This window comes from Colletotrichum tamarilloi (genome assembly GCF_030869305.1).
Source record: "Colletotrichum tamarilloi strain Tom-12 chromosome Unknown Scaffold_230.1, whole genome shotgun sequence".
Lineage (NCBI taxonomy): Eukaryota > Fungi > Ascomycota > Sordariomycetes > Glomerellales > Glomerellaceae > Colletotrichum > Colletotrichum tamarilloi.
This window is the reverse complement of record NW_026849613.1, coordinates 1-25629: the sequence shown is the minus strand read 5'-3', so window position 1 is coordinate 25629 and position 25629 is coordinate 1. Positions and strand designations below refer to the sequence as shown.

The following is a 25629-nucleotide window of genomic DNA, read 5'->3' as shown; positions in this document are numbered from 1 at the left end:
TGGTAGAAGTATTGATGGCCTTTTGTGCCGTATCGAGGTACGTAAATGAGGCATGGATATCAAAGCCAAACACTGTCTCTAGTCATCCACGGACTTCAAGTCTCGCCTCATTCTCCACTTTGGCCCGACCCTCATTTCTATATACATGAGGGGTAGGAGTAGAGCACAAACGCCGCCAAGTAGAACATAACTCCAACTGATGCGCAAGGCAGCCGTCATCCTGTCGATGAGACCCACCAAGAGGGCTGCCAGTAAGCAGCGTACGAGGTTCGTCTGTGACAACATTAGCATTTCCAAGTTCTGGCAAAGTTCTTCAGAGCAAGTTACTTACACATGCTGTCGCAGCCGAGCTCCTAGTTTGTAGAATATCGATCATCAGAGTCATGGTTGTGTTGAGAATAGCAATCGATGTATACCCCACTAGAAGCGTCAGCTGTGGGATCGCGACTTTATCAAGGACATGCAGCTCATGAGGTTAACTTACAGACAATCTGAAGGACGAGAGGAACAGCGATATGAACCCCTCGGTCGACGCAAAAGCCCCATGCTATGACAGCTCCGGAGAAAAGAACCAGTAACACGGGCATGGTCCTTAAACGTGCATACTCCTTAGGGAACAAGATAGCGCCATCGGATTCCTCAACCTTTTTCTTAATACGAGCATAATCCCAATCGAGGAACTTGCCGGTGAGAGTGCTGCCAACGATCATGCCGAATCCCGTGGGCAGGTAGCACAGACCGAGGGCGGTTTCGGACAACCAAGGATAGACTTTAGCAAAAGAAGAGGCAACCGTCGTGACAACGGTGTTGTTGACTGCGTAAACAACGCCCGTGAATGTAAGGGTTATAGCGACGTCGGGATATACGAGGATGACAAAAGGGTTGATTGATCGTTTGACGCCGGGCTTGTTGCCCTGGATCTTATTCTTCCTTCGAGATCTACCTACTACGGGTAGAAGAGGGGTGTATACTCCACCAAGAGAGACACTTCCGTTGCCGACGAGGTTGCGAAGAGTCTCCGGGAGGAACCTATAGAGATGGGTAGCCGTCAGCGCACGGTCTCGAGGAAGAAAAGAAGGGCGAGGGTTTGTTTCATTAACAAGGCGTGACTTACAAAAGGATGAAGAGAAGGCAGCAAACAGCCATGATGACCTGGAACCAGAAAATGGAGCGCCAGCCAAGTTTATCAGAAAGTGCACCACCAATCGCCGGAGCAATACAGGGTGAAAGCTGATAGTGTTAGTACCATGATAGAGTAAGGTACCTTTCGCAAAGCTCCAATAGTTGGCCAAACGTACCATAGGGCCCAGATTGAACGTGCCGAAGAATCCTCCCCTCTCCTCGGGAGTCGAAATGTCCCCGATGACACCCGCACCTGATAATCAATTGATTAGCGTCGCACATAGGGTGATATGAAGAAAAGGAGGTGTTACCAAGAGCGATTGTGCTAGCGCAACCTGCAGCCTGCAAGCATCGGAGGACGATCAAGAGCCAGAAAGCGTCTGTAGGAATCACGGCTATTCCTATACACGCTCCGATCAAAATGGTCAAGCAGACTAGGAAGACTGGCCTCCTCCCGTAGCGGTCGGAGAGGGGTCCCCATAGCATCGGAGCTATTCAGGTATAAGTGTTAGGTCGTATTCATTCACTGAATAGCTGGTAGGGTGGATATCATGGGGCAATTTTTTGCAGGTCGTCTTTTACTTACACACGCCCTGAGTCGCCAGAAAGGCTGTCACTGTCAAGTTCAGAAGCTCGACAGACTTGCCGAATGCTTCTGATATCTTCGGGATAGCAGGTAGGTAAATGTTTGCCGGCAGCGGGCTACGCCGAATGTCAGGGTAGGCAATGTGAGGCACGGAAAGACCTTACTTACCTATAGAATCCCGCAACGGCGACCATTGCGACAATGAACCACTTCTCTGTGCGAGAAAAGATGCTATAGGGCTCCGTTGGTGCATTCCCTTCCAGCGGAAGCACGAGGTTCTCCTGTCCGGGTTGGGGGTTCGAAGCAGCCGCAACGCCGGTCTCGGCACCGGGGCCATCGGTTTTAGGTTCACCCATCGTGGGGCGCAAGTCGGAGGCCGCAGATCGGGGAAGTGGAGGCCGTGATTGAACCGTACGGACGGCTCAACGGACTTGTGGTTCTCTTGGCGGAGGGAAAGATTGAGAACAAAAGGAAGAAATGCCCCTTGCGGTCCCCCTGCTGGCGAAATACTCATACCACCTCGGCCTACGAAAAATCTTGACCGATGACATTTTGGACCCCACGCAGACCCAGAAATCGGCCAAAATATTTCGGCGCCGGTTTCGGAAAAGGCGAACAGCGGCGGGTCTGCCGCGGCACGGTCATCCGAGAAGTCAGAGGGGCCAGTCCCCGTTTCTTAGGCTATGGACGGTTCGCATTAGTTAGCCTGGGCAGTCATTGATGTAATCTATTGCTAGGCCTGCTAGGTAAGCGGACTGGCACATTGGCAGAGAGGCTCTTGAACGGTGGATCTGTGTGGGTTCGGCTCGTGGGGACTTCAGGGCCGGCTTGCGGTGATGTTTCCGGCGCATATCCGGGGTGCCAAGTTTCAAGGTTAGTGATAGGCTACCATGGGCTCGTGGCCGCTAGGAGGTCCGATATATCGGAGGCTAGGACCTTGAGATATTTGACAATGTCTTTTGCCTGTTTTTCATCTTGTCCAGAGATGCGAGGTGCGGCTTCTAAGGGCCGAGGCTGATGGCTTCTTAGCGACCGGCTCCCACTTGTAACATTTTGGCGAAGAAAACCTTCACCTCTACATGTAGTTTGTCCAAGTCAATCATATGGCTGTCATTATCAAGCCCCTGCGCGATCGGGTTCAACACCACCTTTATGCAATGATAGACTTGGCCTTCAAGGATGACCAAAAGACCTGTCGGCTCTGACCTCGTCAAAAAGTGACGACCATCTTGCAGAACCTCTAATCCACGACGATCACAAGTATGATCGAGCTTTCATAGCAGAATGGGCTCAATGGAATGATTTCTCCAGAGTCATCCTCTCGCCACAACGAAGCGCGATACGGAGAGCGAAGTTTCTATCCTAGATGCGCAGAGAGGAGAGTGAAAGAGCTGCAAAGGCATCCCTTATCGTCGAGTCACATTCGGCCGGAACATTTAAGTGCGAGGCGCCGCCCTGATTCTCGTGGACTAGCTTGTCATTAAGAAGACAGTCAATGTCTTGACCTCGTGGTGGTGATGAACGCGAACATGCTCCTGTGAGTGCCTATCTAACAGGGCGTTATCCTCAACTCGTCTTTCTAGCGACGCGAAGAGTTTATCGGTGACATAGGAGGTAGATTCACCTTCGAGATGCGAGGCGCAACGTCCGGGCTTGCTGTGAGGGACTCGGCTTTAGCTATCACGTTCTCTGCGCTTCTGACGACGACCTAACCAGCCTGCTAAGGAACAAGCGACGGCTGAGTATCTCCTGGTACACCTACGCAGATCACCCTGTTCATGCGATCCTCCTCATAATCCTCAGCGCAGCTATTTAAGGAACAGTCCCCAGCGCGCCTCGATTCGAAACTGTCTACGAGAACGAAACAGTCCACAGGGTGATATCAGCTATGGTCGGTCCAGCAGGAGGTCTCAGTAAGTTCGAAAGCATAGTCCTCTCATCCACGCTCTTCGGCAACATCGCAGCAAAGGGGTACACCATAACCATCAACTTCCAGCTCCTCCTCTCATACTTTTCCCGAAGGTCCGCAAATATCTCTTACGACGCGTATGCGCCGATGATGACATCGGTGGCAAGCCTCGTTGAAATTCGTGACACCGCAGATTTCATTGAGAGTCTGGAGACCTTCGTCCCTCTCATTAGGTATTGGTCTGTGGCATCCCTCAATGTGAACCGTGGACCGTGGACTGTGGTGCTCGTCGACGACCTCTGGTTCTGTGGCGTCAACTGCGCGAGGTAGGATCCAGACTCCTGGGACAACGCCGCGAAGCTGCCGCGAAGCGTGGCTGCGTTTGGTCGTGCTTCTCTTGCCTCGGCGTCCTCGTTCCCTGCATGGCGCAAATGTGGTGGATCGGGCCGACCGTCGAGACGGCCGGGGATTTTGGAATTGAGCTGGCGTTTGTGGTGTTTGGTTTGCTGCATTTGGCGATTGGATCTTTGGAAAGGAGATTTTCAGGGCGACGAAGAATACCTCTGGACAGTCGAGATGAATGGGCCCGTGGCGGTGAGGTCTAACGGGTCTGCTGTGCGAGCTGCGCCGCTTGGCCCGCTGGGAAGGACAGCAGGGGTAGCAATTCTATCAAGGAATCGTCTACTGTGCAGATGGAAAGGTTCATGAGGAATATGTAGCAAATCATTATTGGGCACAATTCATACTTACTGTTTGCTTGCCATAGGCAGGGAAGCACGGGTGGAAGCATATTAGGCGCAGCAATAGATCTATGCGCGTGGACACCTGCATCGCCTCTCTTCCCACGTTTTATTTGACGCACATGATCTCTTGGGATGAAGCATGAGGGATCCCAGAGTAAAAAGTACAATGGGTGATTCACTCACACGAAGTCCTCAACCTCCTGCAGCGTCTCTGGGCATGCCGCGCGTCGGGTGCCTCTAGCAAACAATTTGATATTCGGGGCGACCTCATCCTTCTCTACGACCCTGAAACAAGGTTGCATCTTTCACAGCTTGCGTTCTTGGTAGGCAAATTCTTATCGAAGAGATGCTTCTTCCGGTCTTCCCATCCCCTTGGTACCTCCTCGAGGCATTTTCGGGATCATCGTTGCCGGTCGAATAAGAGCACATGTAAACAGGCGGAATATTGACCATACACGGCTCCGTGGTGTTGCAGCAGCATATGCAAGAAGGAAGCAAACAACACGTTTTCGGCCGCAAGCCGTCTCGCACAAGATGGCTCATGTGGGAATAACGCCCGAGATGGGGCTTTGCAGAGAAATCTTGCACCAACCAACTGGGACGAAACTCGTCCGAAGATCTCGTACTGTGTCCGACTTCTCCTTTTTCTTCATTTTCACGGCGGCAGTGGCGGGAGTAAGATCCTGGAGAAAACGTTGGGACGACTGTAAGGAGAAGGAGAAAAGAAAAAAGAGTTATTTGCTTTTCGCCGCATACTGTATGCAGGACAGGACATGTCGCTCCGAGGCCATGGAAATGAAACCGCACCGCCGCTCGGTCTGTGTCACCTACTCGAACACAGAGTTTGGATGGGATGAAATCGAGGTAGATGTAGGGAGAGAGACAGGAGGAGAATATACACATTCTCACACGAAGTAGGTGAGAAGCGCAAGATGGTTCGACCGACAATCGGCCAATGCCGCCAGGCTTCACACTCACTGAGTCTCACGGATTCACCCTCAATCTCACTCTCACTCTCGCTCTCAATCTCACCCTTTACCACTCATCTTACTCTCACCCTTACTTTTCCGTATCCGCATTAACGATATCGAATCGCGGATGTCCCTCGGCAGTGGCTGTTTAGCAAATAGCAATCTACGCCGGTTGCGACCGAGACATGTGACGGTTCAAGTCTGACTACCTTGTGACCCTCTTTTTTCAGATGCCAGTTGAACGTTATGAGCGCAAGTTGTCACAGCCTCTTCACTTCCATTCGACCGCGATATTGGGAGTCGTTTGTAGAGGTTGCCCGCCAGGTCGCAAGCCACTAAGGCGGGAACGGCGCTGGAGACGATCTTGTTCGAGAACCAAGTGCAAGGGATCGCGGAACCAGACCGGGACGTTGTGAAACCACGGCATTGTCCTGCCTTGACGGCACTGCTGTTTGTAGTGATTCTCTCGAGTTGAGGCAGTGTTGCCACATCATACCCGGTCAACGGACTACGAATCTTCTAGCTCACCTCTCAAAAGCGGCCGTTCAAATAGGGTTTCGCCTCGTCGAGAATGGTTTGGGACTAGGATTGGGCCATTCCGTACTCGGATGGGCGTTCGTCGCGTGGTCTCGCAGATGGCTTATGCGGTTGAGAGATGTGCCATCGGATAACACCCATACTCAGCGAATGTTATTGGGACCGGACTGCCTGTTGCCAAGAGCACCGAGGACGTCGATAATGGGACCTGTTCTCTGGCTTGGCTTGCGGAAGCCTTTGTGGTCCATCCAACATCGCGTATTTCGTCGAAGCCTTTCCTGGAACTTGCACATTGCTGACCACCAATCTAAGGCTCTCCCGGAACAACTTGCGGGTGCTCGGTGGTGCTGTGACTTCAGTCCGGGATGGGCTGATGTTGACCAGGAAATCCGGGGAAGAGGAGCCCTGACACATTGCGATCTAGATTCTTTCTTCCCCGCCAAGTAAGAAGACCAACGAAAAAGCGCGCGTTGTTCCATTTGGGAGCCACCATTAGGCTGCCCAGTGCCAGCTAACCCCAAGTTGCCCCAGGCTGGCGGCGCCGCCAGTTCGAGAGCCACAGTTCGTGTCAAAGTCGGTCTCAATGGCGGCAAAGCTTATCTCGTCTACCGCTTTCCCAGCCGTCTTTCGCGCAGTGCCCTGGACGGCGGCTGTTCCCAGGACATGGGCGGGGAAACGGGCGCATCAGTCGCCAAGATCACGCCGGTCTCCTCCTTTGTTACGAGCTTTCGGTAAGAGAAGAGACTTGTGGCTTGCACAATTCATGAAGGTGGCCTATCTAGCGAAAATCGCTCCCTTCCATTGGTTTCCGTCGGTATGGGGAGCTCGTGTTGCTCGACTCTCATCGACAAGCTCACTGCTCACAAGACCGTCTAGCTAGCTTGGGCGCCCGCCAAGCTCCAACCAACGTCCACGGTGTGCTGCCCGGTCTCGGCTTCACTGGAGAATGAGAATGGCGGGAAGAAGCCCGCTGGCCCGCCATCATCCATGTCGCTGATGAAAATGAATACATACAGGCTGGGCTGGGCACTATCCACCCCAATGGAACGAGACTTGATCGCACATGACAGCGCGACAGAAGTCAAAAGCACGCGATGCCCCATTGGCCTCTTCTCTAGCACGATCTTGGCAGACCAGGAAACAGGTCTTCCCCAAGAGCCTGAAGGATCACAGATGTCGGCAAGAATTCCCCTAGTTTGGCAAAGAGCCGTAGCTTGATTAGCTCGCCTCCACTGCCGGGCCCCTCCCAAGACTTTCCAAGACCTCGACTGAAATGGAGTCGTAAAGTAATCGGAGCGCTCTCGTCAAACTCCACGACTCCCTCTCCGTGCGGGGAAAATTGCCTAGAAACAGGATTGCGGGGGATGAAGAGAGAAAGAGGGGCGCGGCATGGGGTGTTCGTGAGAAGGCTGGTTCCCTGTCTCTGGCCAACTATCTCGCTCAATGTCCGAACTTTTTCTGTTTCTTATGCTTATTACGTCCGGGGACCTCCACGAATGTCGGTGGTTGAGTGGAGAGACTTGTGAGGGGAAGACGGGGTCGCGATGATGACAAAAGGATAATAGCGGCACTGAGGAGAGAGATGATGTCTAGGGAAAAGTCCATCGAAAATTGTTCATGTTCTCACCCCTGTCTTCATGTTGCCCACCATGACCTCCAACAGGTTCCCCATCCCTTTCCCCGTATCCTCCCCCGCGCCGCGATGGCCATCAGGACAAGAAGAAGCTTGTAAGAAACTTGGGGGAGGACGGCTCGAACTTAGTGCAGCACCCGTCCTGAAGGGCTCGCATACTTCGGATACAATGAAGCTAACGGGAAGAATCGAACATTCTATGCATCCAGCTCGACCTTCTCGTCAATCTAGCGTTTCCGTTTGGTGTTCGTGAGCCGTCCAGCACTCCTTAGCCTGCAGGGAACATCCTCTCCGTGAGTAGTGTAGCACAAACAAATCCCTCGGGTCACATACTGGGACGTGCAGGTAATATGCTGCCAGCGAGGAGCAATGGTCTCATTCCAATAGGCCAATTTGCAATATCCTTAGGGCACACTGTCCGTCGTGTTTGCGTCTGGCGCCAGCATAAGCGCAGGCTTCTCGGGCTGGGCAGAAAAAGAAGTCGAGGGCTGCGCTCGACGAGTCATTGATGTTGCTCAAACGGCCTGGACATCGTCGACTCCAGTTGCCTCTTTCTCTACCACCTCCCATCGTCGTATTGGCTACGGGCCATTCACCTGTCTGGCTTATTCTTGCTCTTCTCCGCCTTTCTCCTCCGTCTTCCTCCCATTACGAGACCCCCATCATCAATCCTGCCCACAGCCTGCCTTCCAGACTAGCCCCAGACTCGCAAGTCTGCGGGCCAATCGCTAACAGCAAACCGCTCCGGGGTTGGCTCATGAGAAGTGCCAAGAGCTCTGGGCATGCATTGGCGTGGGCAAGGCATCGGTCGTACGGACGAGGAAGTTGGATACCTTTCCCTAGTGTAAATGCGACTCGAAGTGTCGAGACGTCGGAGATACAAGCAGCAAGCAAAGTGCTCAACCTGAGCTCTCTGAGCTAGAGCCAGCCACTCAGATCCCTAACTCAAAGCCCCCTGCCATTCTCTTCGTCTCGAAATGCAAGCCAGCTGCGCGGAAGACCACGACCAGCAACCTGCATACTGCATGGCTACGTAGTACGTACCGAAGCCCAAGGCAATAAGCCCTGCAAACCCTGCCCGCAGTTACGGATGAGGCAGTCCCTGAGTCTACATTCCCCCTACTCCCAGGCTCCCAGACCTCAATCTAGCCTTAGTCCATGTCGTAGGCGGCGCGGCGGCGAAGCTATAACTAGCAGACAGGGTTTCCGGTACCGAATTTGAAGTACTCCCGTTGCCCTCCCGTCGGAAGCCCGCACGGTGAAGGTTGTTTACACAGTACTTCGGAAGAGAGGGGCGGGCCATCCAACGAAACCATTCAGATGGGAAGCCAATTTCGTCCTTCCCATTGGGGTATGCGATGTATACTGCGTAGAGTGTGAGTGTGAGTGTGAGTGGATCGGGGGTAGCACTCGGCGGCCACGGAGGGTCCCGGGCATGGCAGGACTGTCGTTGAATAAGAGAGGGAGAGGAAACGGCCGCCTACATCCCATGTTGTCGTCGAATTTATAAGAAGCAGCGCTCAAGGTTTCAACCCACGTTGGCTTCGGATCTACCCCTCAAGCTCATCCAGGTTGTTTTGGGACACATCTTCTCTCTCTGTGTTTCTCTCTCCCACTTAACCTCTCCGTCTCCTTTCAACGCCTCCCATTTGCCGCGTTCCACCACATCTCGAGTCTTGCTCAACCTCTCCCCTCATCCGCTCTCATCCTGAGCTTCGGTTACTGGTGAATACACCTGAGTGACCCGACCATTTAAGCGAGCCACGTACCAGATTTCGTGCGCCTGCCTTTCCGACGGATCCTACCTCTCTTGATTGAGAGTTTTCTTTTTTTCTACCATCGAAAGGCAAGAGGGAAGCAAACTTTTCTGCGGGATCCCACACACAAACCTCGGAAAAGCGACACACCTGGTTCCAACGCGCTCGCGCGCATACGCAAATCTCATTCGCACATCGAACACCTTTCCCACTACCCACAACCGTCGTCCCAATACCGTAGCCATGGATCGCCACGGGAAGAAAGATCACGAGCTCGCCGAGAGCTCGGATGAGAAGCCCATCGACTCTCAGCTCGAGCAGGCGCAGATGCTTGCTGATCTGCCCGATCCCGACGCCGGAAAGTCTGCAGAGGAGCGTGCCGCCATTGTACGTGTGCTCCCTCACCCGGCTTATGAGTGATGAGGTCGTGAAGCCCTCACTCACTCCTCCACGCTTCATTAAGACGACAGAAGAAATAAGTCCACTCATGCTAACTCATCTTTTCCTTTCTAGGACAAGAAGCTCATGTGGAAGGTCGACCTTTGGCTGGTCCCCTGGCTATCCCTCCTCGTAAGACATGATCTTCCCTCTCACTCACTTCTCCTAGAATCTCAGCGCATGAGCTGCTGCGCGCGCATAATACGATTGACGATATACTAATTTCATATTTCTTCGTAGTACCTCCTCTCCTTTCTCGACCGAACCAATATTGGCAATGCGCGTCTCGCCGGCATGGAGGATGACCTCAAGATGAGCGGCACCGACTACAACATGTCGCTCACCATCTTCTTCATCAGCTACGCCGTCTTCGAGCCCGCCACCAATGCACTGCTCAAGCGCCTCACACCCCGCATCTTCTTCACTGGAATCATCATCGTCTGGGGCATGATCATGACGCTCATGGGTCTGTGCACCAACTTTTCCGGTCTCCTTGCGGCCCGCTGGTTCCTCGGTATCGCTGAGGCTGGTCTCTTCCCTGGTAAGCTCGCTATTTCATCATGATCTCACAGGAACCTATGGTTGTGAAATTTCAGAGGCTAATATGAGACACTAGGTGTCAACTACTACCTCTCCTGTTGGTACAAGGGATCCGAAATCGGTGTTCGCTCTGCCGTCTTCTTCTCCGCCGCCGCTCTGGCCGGTTCCTTTGGCGGTCTCCTCGCCGCAGCCATCGCCAAGATGGACGGCATCGGCGGCAAGCCCGGCTGGGCCTGGATCTTCATCATTGAGGGTCTGGCCACCGTCTTTGTCGGAATTTTCTGCTGGTGGATGGTGTTCGACTGGCCCGAGGGCGCCCGATTCCTGACTCCCGACGAGCGTATCCGCGTCCAGCGCCGCCTCATCGCCGACAAGCAGGGCCGCACCGCCGAGGACTTTGACAAGCGCCACATCTACGCTGCCATGACGGATTGGAAGACGTACGGCTACATGGTCATCTACATGGGCTGCCTCGTGCCCCTCTATGCCTTCTCCCTCTTCCTGCCTACTATTCTCCGTGGCATGGGTCACCAAGGCACCAAGGCCCAGCTGCTTTCCGTTCCGCCTTACGCCGTTGCTGCCGCTCTCACCGTCACTGTTGGTATCATTGCCGATAAGACCCGCTGGCGTGGATACTGCAACGTCGCGACTGTCACTATTGGTATCGTCGGATTCGTCATGCTCATCTCCACGACCAACCCCAAGGTCCAGTATGCCGGAACCTTCCTCGGCGCCGCTGGTATCTACCCGACCATCTCAAACACCCTCTCCTGGGTCATCAACAATACCGAGGGTTCTCTCAAGCGCGCCTTCGTCCTGGGCATGGTCGTCGGATGGGGCAACCTCAACGGTGTTGTCTCCTCCAACATTTACATCAAGGCCGAGTCCCCCCGTTACCTCACTGGCCACGGTGTTGTCTTGGGCTACCAGATTCTTTTCCTCCTCGGTGGGTCTATTTTCATGCACTTCGCGCTTAGAGTATCCAACAGCCGCCGCAGAGCCGGCAAGATGGATGCCCAGTGGGCTGGCATGACTGACGAGCAGAGATGGGTTGCCGGAGACAAGCGCCCTGACTTCATGTACACGCTCTAGGTGCTATACGGTGCTTTCATTTGCGATTACAGCTATAGAGATTGGCTCCGTTGTTATGAGCCAGTCGTTCAAAGATGAATACATATGTATGGTTGCATTGTGTCTTCAAAAATCCTTCTTGTACATTCTTTATCTTTGTGAAGTCAATGATACCATCAGATATGATCTCCCTGCTTCCTGATTTGCACATGTCTATCAATGATGTCTCCAGCGTAGCATCGATTTGTGTTTGAGCATGAGCTTTTATGGCCGGCATTCTCGGTATGTTCAGTGGGTAACAGACTAGTAGCAAATGAAAGACGCGAAAAGAAAACAATAAGGCAGACCAGCCTACTCTTCTATCTGAATCCATCGCGCTCTCCTAATTTGACATACTGTTTTTGATCTCGATCCTCGTCTTCTGAGCTTAATTCCACAAGTCCATCCGAATCCTGGTGTTTAATGCTAGAGCTAATACACTTTCCCTGGGACACTATCGCATCCCTCCTTCGTTCCACCACGTCTGTCCAGTACATCTCAACCTCCTCTGTGACCGTCACAAATTCCCCACTTGGTGTCAGTCCGAGTCCGAAATGCAAATCTTCGAGTTCCCGATCAGGCCGAACTAAAAACGTCGCCGTTGGTCGGTCAAAGAAGACCATCAGTGTGATTCTCTGGTAGGTCTCTTCCAGTGGGGTCGTTCCCTCTACCATGCACCTCTCAAAGATCAGATGCTCGTGCATAGAGCTTTGATTCTCCGGGAGAGAAAGCCGAAACTGCCATTGCCCTTCAGAGGGCATTAATAAGTCAAGGAAGTCATAGGTATTTTTGCAGCTCAGATACTGCTTGGCTTGATGACCTGATCTCGACTTCGAAAGGGAACCCCTAAATGGGTCGCACACAATCCTGAACCTGTTTGTCCCGTCTGTTTTGTATTTGTGATACTGTGATTTCATCAAGCCGTTACGCTGGGAATGCGTTTTGGTAAGCGGAACCGCAATGTGAAGAATCCAAAGCAATTATGCGTTGGCCTATAAGAAGTAACTTACAGTCTTTCCCAGGATCACACTAGCTTCGTTGTCCCACTCAGCCTCGCTCTTTAGGCCAGGGCCTCTCTGAACCTGGATTCCGAATGCAGCCCCTTTCGTGATATAAGATGCAACTGAGAGGTTAGCTTTGGCAGTTGCTATTGCTGCCCCTTTAGCAGTGTTGAAAGATCTGCATAGTCCAAAGTATCAGTACAAAGTTCTTGTTTCGGCCACATCGGACATAGGTCTTGAAATACGGATTAACTCACTCCCAGGGGGTCTCGGGTAGACAGTCCAGGAAGATAATAGGCGGAGGTGACATGCTTTCGAAGATCTCATTGGTAGCCGTGAACAGATAGTGTTTGACACTCTGGTTCTTAGCACCGCCCCCGGAAACAACGATTCGACCGCGAGTGCCTTTCGGAGCCGTCTCGAGTGTCTTCTTGAGGCCTTTTATCCCCTCGCAGGCTTGGTACAAGGGTAAGAAAAAGGCTTGATGGAACATCTGATTGAGATTCGCGGCTGGTATGGTCACATGGAACCGTAGGGAAGTTGAGGGATAATTCTCTGGCCGGTCGATGCTCAGATCCATGTCTTTCTGGTACATGGCTTCGAACGTGCTAGCAGACTCTTCGCGGAAAGGATTCCTGAGCCCATCAGCTATCAATCTCCAACGGAATGCTCTCAGAAACTCATTCCGAAGCAATGACGTATGCTCGCTCGATGTGGGCTGGTTGCCACCGAAGTTCGTATGATCGACGCAGAAGTTGCCAACGGACGTCTCCAGCATAGACGAGCCCCCAACCATCCCTTTTGGTAAGCAAGCAGTCAGCATAAAGGTTATCCTCAAGATCTTACAAAAACGACCTATATCGTCTCTTTACTTACCAATTGAGTTTCCTGCTTTGAAAAGAGCCGTTCTACCTGCCCGTCTTCTCACGAAGAAAAGGCAGATATTCTTCGATCGTTAGCATGCTAGCCAAGCAGACGAGAGCGATACCAGATGAAACTTACCGTGCTAGATCCACCAAAGTCAATGAAAAGCACATACTGGCTAACGTTCCTGCCTAAAGTCTTATTCGCGATGTCCTCATCCGAACAGAGGAAGTGAGCCATCGCCTCTGCTTCTGTATGGAAATGGATGTGGTCGTTGATATCGTCGAGGTTGAAAGACCGACTGGTCAGCATGGTGGGGGTACTCCCATGCTGGGAGTCATTGGAGAGGACTTCCTCGATAAGTTCCCTGTACCTTTCGTGCTCTCTGAGAGTCCAGTGAGCAGGAACGGATAGGCCAATGTCCACAACCCTCAAAGGCTTGTTTTTCCTGTGACATTCGGATTCCAACCGAAGTAGGACAGCAGTGAGTATCTGCTTCACGCCCAGATTTCCCCTCCTCATGAAATCGGGGTCTCCTTGTCGTTCCAATATCTGCTGACGTAGGACATTCACTTCTGCGAGAGCAGCATTTACCTCTGAAAATGTCGTACCGGTGGCGATCCCCCCTCTGGTATCGGAGAAGCCATCACCCAAGAAGAATTTGGCCGACACTTGTGTGGTCGAAGGCCCTATCTCATCTCCGGTGTACACTTCTCCGCGTCCAGAAATGTTGATAAACCCGCTGAAAGAACCTTTTTCGTATCGGGTACCGTCTTGCGTTGGCAAAGAATTTCGGTTGAACAACACTTCTGCTTCAAAGATATCCTCGTCATCGCCCGTTGGTAGGGGGCAGATGGTCAGACGAACAGAAGTACTCCCCCAATCCCAGGCGGCGACCCTTTGGTTTGTTAGAAGTTTTCAGTGTTCGCCGAGAAATAAATGATTAACTCACACATCTCTGCGGCGGCCGTTGCGGCCTGCAAAAGCATTGGGCAAGGTACGAGTCTTGAGAAGAACTCCTCGTGCCATTTTTGGATAGTCTCAATTGACTGTGCATAAGAAGCGGTGGTTGCTTGTGTATTTGGGAAGGTGACGAGAGATTGACAGGAAAAGAACATGAAGCAAACTGGATACTTAAGCATCGTACAAACGCAAAGAATGGATGTGGTCTCCTCATGAGCAATTCAATCTCTTCGGGTTCCCACTTTAAAGGCGTCTCTTGCATTTGAAGTCGGATGAAATGTACTCTCACCTTTTGTCCAGTAGTAGAGGCTTGTTCACAACAACCTGCGTGCGTCCATCGTCCCCAGGATGGTTCCGGGGTTGAGAGGCAGTGAAAGTGGATATCTGCGGATGAATCAGGAATACCATGCTGGTAATTCAAATCGAATATAAGTTCATGGGAGGATCGCTGGAACAAAACCACGCACAAGGGTGCTGAAAGTACATCTTGTGAATATTGACACGTCCCCCTGTGCGAAAGTGCAATGTGGAAGCCAGCTAGAGCAAATATTGAAACCTCGGTAAGCATTGGTTCGTATTCATGAGATTGATCTTGAATCCACCAAGGTAGCATTCGTTTCAAGCAAGGCGGTGAAAGCCTTTTCAAGGACCGCAATGTTGCTTGTACCTTAGGTGCGAGTACATATGCAATGTGATGTGTGAAGTTGTAGTGAGGACTGAAGGAAGAAAGTACAGCCTCCTAGCACTCTAAGTACCTAGCTCGGATTATTTAACATCGTCTACGACTTCGTTCATGCACTTCTAGCCGGCATCAAGGGCATCGTTCCCAGGATCCTGTCGACCAAGCATAGTCCCGTCCACAAACCCCGCCCCCTACTCTACTTCGAAGAAAAACGATACTCTACCAATGTCTCGCGCACAGAGTCGGCTAAGCCAAGAGGAGATGCAAATAAAAGCTGAACTAAAGCATCTAATGACTGAGGCAAAAGATCAGCTGAAGCAAAGGCTGAATCACCTCGTAGAGGCTCATGAGAACGATCGAAAGGCTTTGCTTGATCTCTTCTTGGTCAAAACTTCGCTAACTTACTCCGGAGACTTTCAGACGCTTAAGGGTCAACTGGAAAACGAATTCGAATGCTACGTTCAATCTGTCCGGTATTGCCAAGGAAAATCCAGCGGTATCTCATTCACGAGTGAACCCATTACTGCACCACAGGATGAGGCAGCTAGCTGGTTTAGCAAGCTCAATACTGGATTATTGCTAGAGGTGATCCTTCGCACCTGATTCCAAGCTGCCTGACGTTCGACGAATCTAACTGTAGATTGTAGGAGGCGCTTCGCCCAGAAGAGCTGGGTCTCGCCGACGGCCGTTCGACTTTAGACAACGAACCATCACGTATTGCGTCGGTCATCAAGACATCTGTTGCAACAAGAACGCTCCAACAGAGGCCGAGCTGGGCATTTTCTTACGACCTAGGCTTCGGCAGAGACTACTACATCTTGATCTGTCCAAATGCATCTTCTGGCTGTGGCTTTGCGTTCTCAAATGAGCCGTTTCTGACCGGGTTAGCTGCTGAACACTTCAAGAAATGTGGCGTCGCATTCCAGGATGATGCAGACATTGTCAGACGTTTCGCACGCCGACGTAGGCTTACCCGAGATCTCAACTCGCACATCGCCCTGAGTTGAACGAGCATATCATCTACTGACACCGAGGATCATAGTTGAGCAACAACGAAGTCCTCACGTGAAGGTTTCTGGGGCATGGGTTGAAGAATACAACCAAAAGGTCGAGCTTACCGCCGCTCTACAAGCCAGGGAGGCTCGAAAAGAATGCAAGGCTCATCGGCCTAGACCTACCACTCGCAGGGTTAGTTTCCAAAGCTTCCGAATTCTAAATGATAGATGCAAGAAGTCTAATCTTGATAAACCAGGGGTGAACAAGTTGATGGAATATGAAGGTATTCAGACAGTGTATATTAATGTCGTGATCACTTGAGCTGAGACTCTTCGAAGCAAAGCACTTGGCTTGTCATGTACCTTAGACTTTGGTGGTTTGTCTCTGCACACGTCACGTTGCTTTGGAAAAGCTCAGGCCCGGTGGAACCAAAATGGGGTCTCAATCAAGGCTTAGTGGAAGCGATGGCTGCTTAGAACAGTGCAAGTACAAATCACGCCTACACAGTGATTCCGTATAAAGTGACTGGGGCAGTAAGGCGACAGACAAGCAAGTCCCGACTCCTTTGGGGAAGTTGGCACAGGATGAGTTAATCACGGAAGCAGCAAGAGCCACAAGAACGGGCGACATACGGCTGACATCAGGTTTTGTAATCAATCGCAGAGGCAGTACAACCAGACGTGAAGCGATCTTTAGGGCGACCTCCTGCCACCAGCGACTTGAAGAGTTTTCAATCGGGTTGGTGCCCCTCTTCGTCAGGGCCATGGACAAAGTTGGAAATGATGGTGTTATTGGCAGGAACTCTGAGAGGAGGTGGCCCCGCTGGATCCTCAATTCGTTAGCTCAGTATAAGGGTCAGCCGCAGCTTCGATCTTTGGGAGAAAGATTTGGCGATGTCGCTTCCAGAGAGTAATGCTGCGACTCTGCTACGTAAACATCCATATGCTGCGATGTTCAAGGAGCATGATGATAACTTGACTCCTTTCTATTAGACAATACGTGGCGCAGCACATCTTCCGGCCTGTCCGAAGATCGCGTCAGAATCAGGATGCCCGGGAACGTTGAGGGAACGTTGAGGGAAACAACTCCCCTTTGCATGGCTTCCGTGGGAAACCCACGCCAAAGACGAGCTAAGTGGCCATGACCGGCCCTTGAGCCTGCATAATAGGTCCTTACTCATTTAAAAAAGCCGTCACATGCCTTTGGATTACCAAGAGAGAGAGGTGGGCGTAGTTGCAGAACTACCATACTGTAGATCACTTGGCTAGCAGAAGGGGTGAACTTAGCATTGAATGTAGAAACAAAGACGCGATCAGAGCTATTGAACTGAAACATGGTAATATCGGTCGACGAAGCTGAGTGAAGCCTACGCAAGAAGTACAATCTAGTGCTCCGATCCAAAATCTACTAACAACTTAACAAGCAAGACCCAACTATTTGCTGCAATGAGAAGTCTTCACTCTTTTTTCTTTTGACCCAATGTGACGAAACAATTGTCGTTCATTGCCGTTTGCAGCACATTGAACAATTTTCCGATTGCCGAGGAGGTTACTCATTTCGGTCATCATCTACTGCAGGTAGGTAGGGAAAGTGCGGTGAGTCGCAAACCATTCCTTCAAGCTAGAGGCAAGGAACACCTGCTCCGTCATGTGTCAAAGCTAACATGACCCTGTACAGCTCATGGACAGCTTCACATGATTCTCGCTGTGACAACAGTAGGGCAGCAATCGAACCAAGCGGTTGCCCGTGTCATTACGTGTCATTACCACGTACCTTACTCGAGCGTTTTGGAGTCCTGATTGAAATTCATGGAGTTCGGGACATGTTTCGGCGACGTTGACTGGTTTGAAAAAGACCTTACAGTGTTGAAGTAAAGTGATGCTGCGCAATGAGTGATTCTTTTCTCTGGACTCGTTTGGCATGCACGTGAACCGAAAGATTCCCCAAGACGTGGCGTACAAGGTTTCTGTCTTGGGAGCTGTAATGATCTGGTTCGATCATTCGGGCAACAGCGGTGACTGACATACCTGCTCAGTGGGTGATGTTCCCAGTCGAAAGATGCCTCAATTCAGCTCCCCATGTCTCTGAGGTGTACATATACCAGGAATCACGGCTGAGGTGCTGGTACGCGGCCCGTAACAGAATCAAATGCCTACACAGCACGTCTGAGGGCACCCAACAGGACTAGTAGGAGTACCCCCCCATCTACATGTACCTTCAACTTGTAATCAGGTTTCTCGTGAGTCTAGGCGCGATTTGTAATTTTGCATCATGGCAGGGGTGTGGCTATGACACGGGTGTGGGATCGAAGTGCTCTCATGTCAAGACGGGCGGACCGTGGCAATCAGTACACCTAGTACCTAGCTAGGCCATGCGGCATTAACAGAGACTCAATTATTCACAAGCGGTACGTAACTCCATGAGCCGGTGTTATTTCGATTGCAGTCAAGTGTCCGAAGCTCGGAGACACACATCCAGCCGATAATTATCCGCAGTCAGGCTCACTGTACCTCAAGAAAAGATGAGGCTCAATCGCATCTTCCACTTTCACCAGATCGACTTTGCCTATGACTGTTCATAGGGCGAGAATAGAGAGTTCTTCTGGGCAGACTATCAAACTACTTGACATATTCCCAGATGCCGGTAAATGTATCACACGGGACTGTTGATGCTCGCGGCGTGGGACTTGGGATTAGCTTACTTCTTATCTTCAAGAGGTTTCAAGTTCCTGTTACGAGATGGATTTCCGTGACAAAAATGTTCACAACTCCACACGTACTCCTGGAACGTGTAAGCTACCCATTGAAACTAGGTGTATACAGGGCGACGCGAATGTGACCCAGCCCCATATGTCTTTGAGCCAAACGATGACTCTGCATGGGCATCCTGAAGGGGAAATGAGGAAGCTAATCTGTGTATGTAAAGTAGGTATGATAGCGTCACGAACCAAGCCCCTCCGTCTCCCTCGCGACACATTGATGGCGTGTGGAAGGCATGAAGCTTAGTGAGAAATTTCTGTACCCCCTACCGTCTAACCGTGTGCGTATCCTCCGGGACGCGAGGGAAGATAGTTCGACATTAGCAGGCTATCTTCAGGTAAGACAAATTTGCCTGCAGGTCCACTATTTCTCTCAAGCGAACCTGACGCAGGTAAATAAGCAAAGTTTGTGGCTGAGGAACCAAAGCATCAAAGGCGAGAGTTTTGCCGTTGAGGTATCTTCTAGCCTGCTTCGAGCCTTCATTTCATTGTGGTCCAGAATGACAGTAACCTTGGCCACACCCCTGAGATACCAAACCTGGTATTGACAGTTGAGGCATTTGGCCAGGTAGGTGGATAGTTGTTGAGCAGTCGCAAGACTTTCCAAGATGGGAAGAGAAACAACAGAACTCAGTGATAGAGCATACAGGGGATTCGAAGCGGTGTGAAGCATGAAAACCTCCCCGTGACGAGGGGCATTGGAACCGACTGAATGGAGGTGATACGTAGAGGTGTGCATCGGCTATGGTCTGCAAACGTTTTTTGAATTCAAGTTTCCGTCGACGTCTGGCAGCAGGGTCGAGACACTAGAGATACCCTTCAGCTGATTAGATACCCCGAGGCAACATTTGGCAATTGTTCACCGGGAAGCAATAGTGCTGCCCAAAACCGAGCCCACGTCATTTTGCCGTGTTACGCTTCAAATTTTCACTCTCCATGGCCTTATATCTCACAGTAGCGTGGCGCTCTCTCGCATCATATGATTTTGATCACTGGGCATGCACTTAATGCTGCAGTACTTGCAATGTCAACCTTGAGAGTCATTCGGGCAACACGGCAAAAGTGTGGCTGATCGCTTGCGTTGTTCTGTGCTAGCTGACTTGTTGCTAAAGCCACTTGCCCACATCCATCTCTTCCCTTTTCTTTCTTCCACACACATGTTGGTCAGTATATCATCAGACGGTCCATCGCACCAGCACTCCGCTCCTTCACATGACGGCAACGGATATGTCTTATGATGTGCTAATGAATCCAGAAAATGTGTTTGTGCCTAAAATCTGGCTTCCAGGTGCTTATTCACATCATGTGAGCAGATCACAAGTCTTCGATGTGTAAAAGTGCAAAGACTTGGTGTCTGGAAGGCTCATATTGAATTCTAGGTAGTGGCAGGGAAGGCGGGCCTGCAAGGCGGCCAGGGCCATGCAAACGGCCCTTCCACTTACATGATACCACCCTCTGACTTAGGGAAGGAGGTTGGCGAATTTTCCTACTTCCACCTCCATACGAAGCAACAAACACCACTTCGTTGACCCATCATGTCAACCGTGCGCTTGCCCTCCTGAAGTGTACACTAATATCGGAGAATCTATTCTCATGCAAGATCAAGGCACAAGGCCATGCTCATGGAGATAGTAAGACCGGCTGCTCATCCTGCTCCCGAAGCGCGTCCTCAGGGTCGATAGTGAACCATTGCTTCCAAAAGTGGCGACTTCTCATATGTTTTCCTCCAACTGAAGGTTGATAAGGAGTCGATGTCTCCGGTGATGATGAAAGCACAGACCTTCCAGACTCGCTGTTTGCCACGTTGATCGTCTCCTCCACTGAGTCCGAAGGGGCGCGTAGACTTCCAGATGCCCCATACCTCGAAGGCGCCTTTGCGCCTTTAGACCTTGACAAACAGTCAGACATACTGAGTTCAGGAAGATGCCCAGAAGGTTTGAAGCTCGACGTTCTCTTGAGATTGCCTCTGACGTGCTCTGGGGTTGCCCGCCGCTTTCGCTTTCGATTGTCTGAAGCATTTTCAAGATGTGACCCTCCTCCTGGTTGAAGATCGCTTAGTCTTGGTTCTTTTGGACAAGCCACTATCTGTCCTGCTTCTGTGACCAGAAGGCCATAGCCTTCATCGTCCACATCAGATTTGACAAGACAGCAACAGTACGATGGGTCATAGTACAACGGTAGCTTTAAGATCGGCATTTGGTATTTGATCTTATCACCGTCATGGCCCATGTAACTTCTCTCGACAATTAGACGTGCATCATCGTCAGCGCATTCAAAACGAAGATTGAACTGCCAGTAGCCTTTGGAGGGTTGCGGAAGCTCCACAATATCGCAGCAGGAAGCAAAACGGAGGTACTTTTGGCTTCCATGCAGCTGCAAGAAAGGATCGCAAATGATTCTGACTCTCATTTTACCACTGTACCACTTCTTGCAGGAACGCGACCCATGCTGTAGTTACGCGTCTCAGGTTAGTATGTAAACCTACTACCTTCAAAGAAATATGGCACATAGATGTGAGTCGAAATGCTTACCGAGTCGAAAGAGACCTGAATCTGTTCTTCCCATGCGCTTCCGGGCTTTTTGGAGCGTTTGGAGCCTTTCGCGGCGACTGAACTTGACCGTTGGAAGCCAAACGCCGCGCCGTTTGCTATGACCTCCTGAACCGACTTGATATTCGCCGTTGCAAACGCCGCTCCCTTGGAGATGTTCCATGAACTGCCAGTTCGTGTGAAAATTGGTACGGCTAGAACGTAGAGGGTAAGATGATGACTACTCACTCGTCCCTGTCAAAGCCCTCGTAGAAGCAGTACGGTGCCGGGATGTCGTGACTCTTGCAAGCTGACTCCAGCCGAGCTTGTACAACAGAATTCTTGCCACTACCCCCTGAGAGAACAACCCTAACCCTGGTAGAGCTTAGTGAAAACGCTTCAGCTATCTTCTTTTCAGCGAGCTTTATGGGCTCCTCCAAGCCAGCTCTAAAGAACTTCTCAGCGAGTTCTTTCTCCAGAAATACAGAATACTTTTCCCTTTGGTTATAAGGGTTGGTCGAAGACAAAGACATTGGTTCGATCTCACTTGTCCTGAAACTCTTGATCTCCAGGTGGAACTGTTTGAGAAGACTTGCTCGTTGTCCAGGCGGTAATACGACATTTCGGTCCTTCTCCACTTCCTGTCGGCAGAAATCGGAGACCTTCTGCTCCCATAACTGTGTTCCCCCAAACGTTGCTGCGAGAGTTTTTAGATTCATCTTCCGTGCCCAAAAGGGGAGAATGGGGAAGGCAAGGTGGCTTACAAAAGGTTTCGCCCACTCTGTGATAACTCAAATGACTGTCATTGCCTTTTTGCACATCGAACATGCATCCATTCTGCAGATTGTGAGCCCGCTTTCGTTCAACTATTGGGGGCAATAAAGAAAAATCACCATTGTGTAGCCGCCGAAATCCAGGAATACAACAAGCGCAGAGTCCAGCTCCGGTGAGATGATGTTGTCAATCAGCTCACGATGCCAGAATAAACAATGTGCCGATGCCAAGCTCTCGGCATGGAAGCTGACATCGAAGGCCTTCTGTATCCAAGCTGATTCTTTGGAAGCAACTTTCCGTAGGAGCCTTTCATACTTGGACCGTTCCTCGCTCTTCCAGTGCGCAGGGTAGGATAATCCGATCTCATCGATATAGTATGGCTGCTTTTCGGGATTCTTGCCGCTGCAATGGTCCTCAACCTCTAGAAAGACGGCCTTGACGATTGCCTCCATACCATCATGAACTATGTTCCATAGTTTGTCTGCCTTCAAATTATTCAAGGCGACATCTATCGCGTCAATCCCTGTCCGTGGTGATTTGGTAAAGAAATGCTTCGACGGCACCGGGTCGCGATCCTCGTCAATAACTTCGCCTGTGTAGACCTTTCCAACGTCATCGAGATACAATGCCGAGCTGAATGCGCCCTTTTGATAACGTTCGTCGTGACCGGGTATTGACTTTCTGTTCCAAACAGGATGAGCTTTCTTGTCGTCGCGGGAGATAACGCTCGCTCGAATCGAACTGCTTCCCCAATCCAGCCCTAGGATTCTGGGTGTACGTGCTAGAGTCAGTGGAAGAGAACAAAATGGAACTCCATGAATGATTTGAAGACTAACGCTGCTTTCCGTGCTTTCTTGAGCATTGTTGTACGAAGTATGGGTGCCCGTATAGAGATGAAGAAATCTGAGGTCAGGACATCCACGCTCCAAACGCATGTTTCGTAAATCAGGGCGAAGAGTACTGCCGTCGAATAGGTCGTCACCGCCTACTTTCATGGCGCCCAAGACCCCCTCTAATACTTCAGTACGAAGCCGTGACGCTGATGACCGTGAGCTAGCCACCCTGGTCGTGTCTGGAAGAGGAGGGTGGAAGGAGGGAGGAGGGGGGGGGGGGGGGGGGGGGGGGGGGGCGGCGGTGGGGGGGGGGGGGGGCGGGGGTGGTGGAGGTAGGGGCGGGGGGGGGGGGGGTGGAGGGGCGGGAGGGGGGGGGGGGGGGGGGGGGGGGGGGGGGGGGGGGGGGGGGGGGGGGGGGGGGGGGGGTGGGGGGGGCGGGGGGGGGGAAGGACTAATGATAGGGGTGCGGTTAGCAACCCCCCTTGCAAACACCCAGGCCCGGAAAGTATAAGCACGCCCCAGATCCATCTGCAGCATTATTACCTAGTTTGCAGTCACGGTTGCCGAGAGCGAAGGAGCGGATGTACTGTTCCCTGATGGTGGTGCAGCCGTGTTTCTCCGAGTGGGTACTTCCCTTTACGGACTACGTTCGTGGCGTGAGAGAGATTCTCACAAGGTTGTAGACTTGGTCAAAATAGTCAGGGTGAGGCTTCTTGGGAAAAGCCTGTGCACTCCCTCTCGTGCTGACATTGTAAGGAGGTTCGCTCCTCAAACTGATATCCGACCATATTCCTGCAAATGACCGTCATTCCACTTTCCTTTCCTCATCTTCGTCTTTGACCCCGCGATTGAATCAACGCTACCACGTGCTCCCAACTGATCAAACATCATCTCTCACTGCAAGTCACTACAACATGGAGGATACTGATGATGGCGAGGCTGGCATTGTTCCTGCAAGAACAACAGCCATGATCGCTCGAGAAATTCAACGAGAGGAAAAAGATTTCTCCAGACAGGCACAGATTTTGATCAGGGAAACATTGAGCCGCTGTGAGAAGGAAAGGCAGCTGGTTCAGCAAGACCTTCTTCAGAGACTTCTTCTCGATTCTGAACCAAAAGAAAGAGCTCGAATTACCACACAGATCCAACAAGGATTCCCAATTTACATCGAAGAGCTAAATTACCACAGCAGGGTCACTGGTTTCTCCAAAGTTGCCTGGAAATATGCCGAAAACAAGCCGGAACTTACCACGACATCATACTCTATCCCTTCCTCCAGCCCTCGATCTACTACTTTGGACCCTCTCTCTCGTGATAATCGATACACCAAACCGACTCGATGTCCTACGAGCGAGGGAGCCAAGACTGCGACTGTGAGCGTTGTGGAAAAGCATCACCCTCATAATTTCGTGTTCCCTTACAGTCTCGATGGCTCAATTATGCACTGGATATTGATCTGTCCGGAGAAGGACTGTCGCAGCGACATTTTTTCCACAGATCCCATTGCCAGAGGAGATGCAGTAACCCACTTCAAGCGGTGTAAAGTTCCTTTCAAGGATGAGGATACCCTTATCAGGAGGTACGGAATCAGAGGTACGCCGCATTATTAGACATCATCATTTCACAAAGCAGACGGCTAATTTGTCTCTTCCCTTCCGAAGTTGTACCTCATCGACGTGACGCTCGAGATCAGCCCATCTGCGAACAGTGGGTCGCGAAGCATAATAATAACATACGGAAAGTCAGATCGCGATCGAAAAAGCAGCCTCATAAGACCAGCAAGGAAACGAGTACAGGATCCGTGGAAGATGCATAGGAAGATACTGAATGAAGTTGATTGAGTGAAATTGTCAGAAAGAGACGTCCCTCAATGTTGTACTTGGCGGTTAGGCATGGGAACCATTTGGGTTGGTAGCCTTGACGCCGATCTTCAAGAGAGAAAGACAAGGATATCCAAATAGTGGTGCTCTGAGGGAGCATGCAGCGGACTCTCACATCTAGAGAAGTCCGCTTCCCCTCAGCTCCACGCCACTTGATATAATCTCTAGAAAGCTCATGACCATCGCACTTGCGTGGGATATATCGCAAGTTTCCATAGTAATGAAACTCTTATGAGGAATTTCGGCAATAAAGAACTGCGTGACATCGAGCATGGCAAAACCAATGCCTGTTCTGGCGTCTATCACGGAAGTATGGTAACGAGATGGGGTTTATCCACCAGGGTTGAGTGACACTTTCAGAAACATCTATTCTAATCTGTGTCTACTTCTTTACTAGCACAACGATAGTTGAGCGAAGTGACTGTGGATATTCGAGGCAGTGAATCATGCTGTTGTAGAGGACGATTTTACCTTGCGCAGTCGGCAAAATGTCGAATGATGAAGGATTTGTAGGGTTCGTCTTGGCCCTCTACTGTCACGAAGCATCAAATTAACGTATTTGAGAAGATGATGAACCGACAGGCCACACCTACACTAGTCACTCCTTGCCCTTCACAACGAACACGCGACAACAAGATTAAGGGGGACATTCAGATCAGCCGGGGGATTCCTCTATAGATTGTATAGTAACGAGAACGAATATATGTTGAGGTATTTTTTACGGTGAACCTACGGAGCTTACTAAGTTGGCGGAAGACCCTGAGAGGGGCCGCAAAAGGGGACGGTGAGGCGGGGAGTAAGTCAACATACCCACTTCCTGGCACCCCCCTGTTTCTGGCACCCACAAAAACGCGAAAATCCACCACAACCCAATGCCCACCCCCAACCTCCTTTTATCACAACATTTTCAATTCGCGTCCAAATGGGCTCATCTTTTGCACATGTCTTCTTCTATATATAATGCCTCAATATACCGAAGATCAGCTTCGTCAGGCTCTCGAGGA

General features: G+C 51.1%; 7 protein-coding genes across 7 annotated transcripts; 3 read left to right on the top strand and 4 right to left on the bottom strand.

Moving 5' to 3' along the window:
• Nucleotides 1-78: 78 nt before the first annotated feature.
• Nucleotides 79-2064, bottom strand: CTAM01_16511 (uncharacterized protein; the record flags this gene model as incomplete). The annotated part of the gene is made up of 8 exons (XM_060532504.1): nt 79-273; nt 332-420; nt 485-1029; nt 1115-1230; nt 1299-1375; nt 1434-1613; nt 1709-1824; nt 1877-2064. The coding sequence occupies 8 exons, from the start codon at nt 2062-2064 to the stop codon at nt 79-81; spliced, it is 1506 nt and encodes a 501-aa protein (XP_060372922.1).
• A 1532-nt stretch (nt 2065-3596) lies between these two features.
• Nucleotides 3597-3947, top strand: CTAM01_16510 (purine-cytosine permease FCY21; the record flags this gene model as incomplete). The annotated part of the gene is made up of 1 exon (XM_060532503.1): nt 3597-3947. The coding sequence occupies one exon, from the start codon at nt 3597-3599 to the stop codon at nt 3945-3947; it is 351 nt and encodes a 116-aa protein (XP_060372921.1).
• CTAM01_16509 (uncharacterized protein) lies at nt 3746-4129 on the bottom strand (the record flags this gene model as incomplete). Its single annotated transcript, XM_060532502.1, has 1 exon — nt 3746-4129. One exon carries the CDS (start codon nt 4127-4129, stop codon nt 3746-3748), a length of 384 nt encoding a protein of 127 aa, XP_060372920.1.
• Nucleotides 4130-9501: 5372 nt separating this feature from the next.
• On the top strand, nt 9502-11328 carry CTAM01_16508 (major facilitator superfamily transporter; the record flags this gene model as incomplete). Its single annotated transcript, XM_060532501.1, has 4 exons — nt 9502-9645; nt 9772-9828; nt 9937-10237; nt 10313-11328. The coding sequence occupies 4 exons, from the start codon at nt 9502-9504 to the stop codon at nt 11326-11328; spliced, it is 1518 nt and encodes a 505-aa protein (XP_060372919.1).
• A 556-nt stretch (nt 11329-11884) lies between these two features.
• Nucleotides 11885-14240, bottom strand: CTAM01_16507 (uncharacterized protein; the record flags this gene model as incomplete). The annotated part of the gene is made up of 6 exons (XM_060532500.1): nt 11885-11932; nt 12357-12525; nt 12605-13145; nt 13224-13293; nt 13350-14109; nt 14164-14240. 6 exons carry the CDS (start codon nt 14238-14240, stop codon nt 11885-11887), a joined length of 1665 nt encoding a protein of 554 aa, XP_060372918.1.
• Nucleotides 14241-15081: 841 nt separating this feature from the next.
• On the top strand, nt 15082-15863 carry CTAM01_16506 (uncharacterized protein; the record flags this gene model as incomplete). The annotated part of the gene is made up of 2 exons (XM_060532499.1): nt 15082-15441; nt 15504-15863. 2 exons carry the CDS (start codon nt 15082-15084, stop codon nt 15861-15863), a joined length of 720 nt encoding a protein of 239 aa, XP_060372917.1.
• Nucleotides 15864-20230: 4367 nt separating this feature from the next.
• CTAM01_16505 (uncharacterized protein) lies at nt 20231-22774 on the bottom strand (the record flags this gene model as incomplete). The annotated part of the gene is made up of 6 exons (XM_060532498.1): nt 20231-21058; nt 21142-21325; nt 21388-21835; nt 21903-21975; nt 22032-22680; nt 22749-22774. The coding sequence occupies 6 exons, from the start codon at nt 22772-22774 to the stop codon at nt 20231-20233; spliced, it is 2208 nt and encodes a 735-aa protein (XP_060372916.1).
• Nucleotides 22775-25629: the final 2855 nt, after the last annotated feature.